The following is a 1,518-nucleotide window of genomic DNA, read 5'->3' as shown; positions in this document are numbered from 1 at the left end:
GAGCGAACGAAGCGAACGACAAGCGATACGGTCGAGAACGAGGGCTGACAGCGACAAAAGGGTCAGCAGGCGTTCGGCTACCAGTTCGGAAACAGTGTCTACAAAAAGCCGTTCCCGTCCGTGGTATTCCTCGATTTGCGCTCCCGATCGGGGCGCTTCTCTTATGATGCCCTATATCGCCTGCCCTCTCGAACAGGAGGGCCGAGGGAGCACAGCTGAGGCCGGGCTCTCTCTCTCTCTCTTCTCTCCTCTCTCTCTTCTATCGGCTCTCTCTCTCTCACTCACTCACTCCCCCTCCCTCTCTTCCCGCAGGTTCCTCTACATGGCGGACCGGGTGCTTGATCTGCTGATGCCTCAGGCGCGGGTCGCCGTGCGCACGGCAAACTTCCTCTCCAACTACATGCAGAACGCCTACGAGGGCGTCACCGTCGTCGACGCCGACGGCAATGAGCTGACGTCACAAGATCTCACCGAGGAGCAGCTGTTCGGAGAAGTCATCGCCAACGTCGTCGCCGACGACAAACTGTTCGGCAGCGCCATCTTGTTCAAGTCGCTGGCGTTCAAGGGTATGCATGGAGATAGTACGAATGCTAGGGTGTGTGAAAGGATAGTTTGGATGCTAGGGTATCCATGGGGATAGTAGGGATGCTAGGGTATGCATGGGAATAGTTGGGATGCAAGGGTATACGGATAACAGGGGTGTTAGGATATGTGTAGGGATTGTGGGAAAATCAGTAAATTCCACGACTAAAGTCAGGTAACATCTGATGAGGCACAACTATTTAATTTTATATGACGCCAACTATTCAGAAAACATCCAATTACGTTACAATGCAGACGGCTTTTCTATTTATCGTTGCTTTAGGCTAAACCGAAAACTGGCATTTCATCATGACAGACTAACATCCTAAAGGCTTGAAAAACCGAAAGCCAAACTAAAGTCAAAGAAATCTGAGATTTTCCTGCACACTCATTGTTTTACATTATCTACGCACAAAGGCAACATGTTCCTACACCTCGTTAAATATATATGCACCTCGTTAAATGGCTAAAAGCGACCCTGTCGCCATCTGTAGGCGGTTAAAGACGAAATCCGATTCTCTCGTCCACGCGAATATGCGTCTTGTGACATTTTCACGTGAAAGCGAAAGACATTTCCTCTGCTCTTAACAAACGCATTCGCTTGCCTCATTAATGAGCGCAGCCTTATTAATACCGTTATACGGTATCTGTGTGACAAGGCTTGGCTTCTCCTCTTCTCTTTGTGACTCTCTCTCTCTCTCTCTCTCTGTGAATATAGGAAGCACGGGGAGGTTTGGCCCGTACGCATACAGAGACGCGCTCGCGGGAGAGAGGCACATCTACGCCGAGGACTTTGCCATTCTGGGCGGCTACGAATTTTACTTCGAAACAACGGAGAAGACGGACATCGAAACGCTTGCAATGTTCTCGTCGGCGGTAAGTACACGCACGCACGCACGTACACACGCACGCACGCACGCACGCACGCACGCACGC

The 1,518-nt window shown here is 50.9% G+C and overlaps 1 protein-coding gene across 1 annotated transcript in view; it reads left to right on the top strand.

Moving 5' to 3' along the window:
• Positions 1 to 1,518, top strand: part of LOC106810269 — a 7,915-nt gene that overhangs the window by 1,879 nt on the left and 4,518 nt on the right. The window contains exons 2-3 of the mRNA XM_014813562.1: positions 313 to 566; positions 1,301 to 1,458. Coding sequence (XP_014669048.1) covers positions 313 to 566; positions 1,301 to 1,458 — 412 coding nt within the window. The remainder of the gene's footprint in view (positions 1 to 312; positions 567 to 1,300; positions 1,459 to 1,518) is intronic.

This window comes from Priapulus caudatus, unplaced genomic scaffold (genome assembly GCF_000485595.1).
Source record: "Priapulus caudatus unplaced genomic scaffold, Priapulus_caudatus-5.0.1 Scaffold425, whole genome shotgun sequence".
NCBI lineage: Eukaryota > Metazoa > Priapulida > Priapulimorpha > Priapulimorphida > Priapulidae > Priapulus > Priapulus caudatus.
Note: the sequence above shows the minus strand (reverse complement) of the source record. Positions and strands in the feature narration are given on the sequence as shown.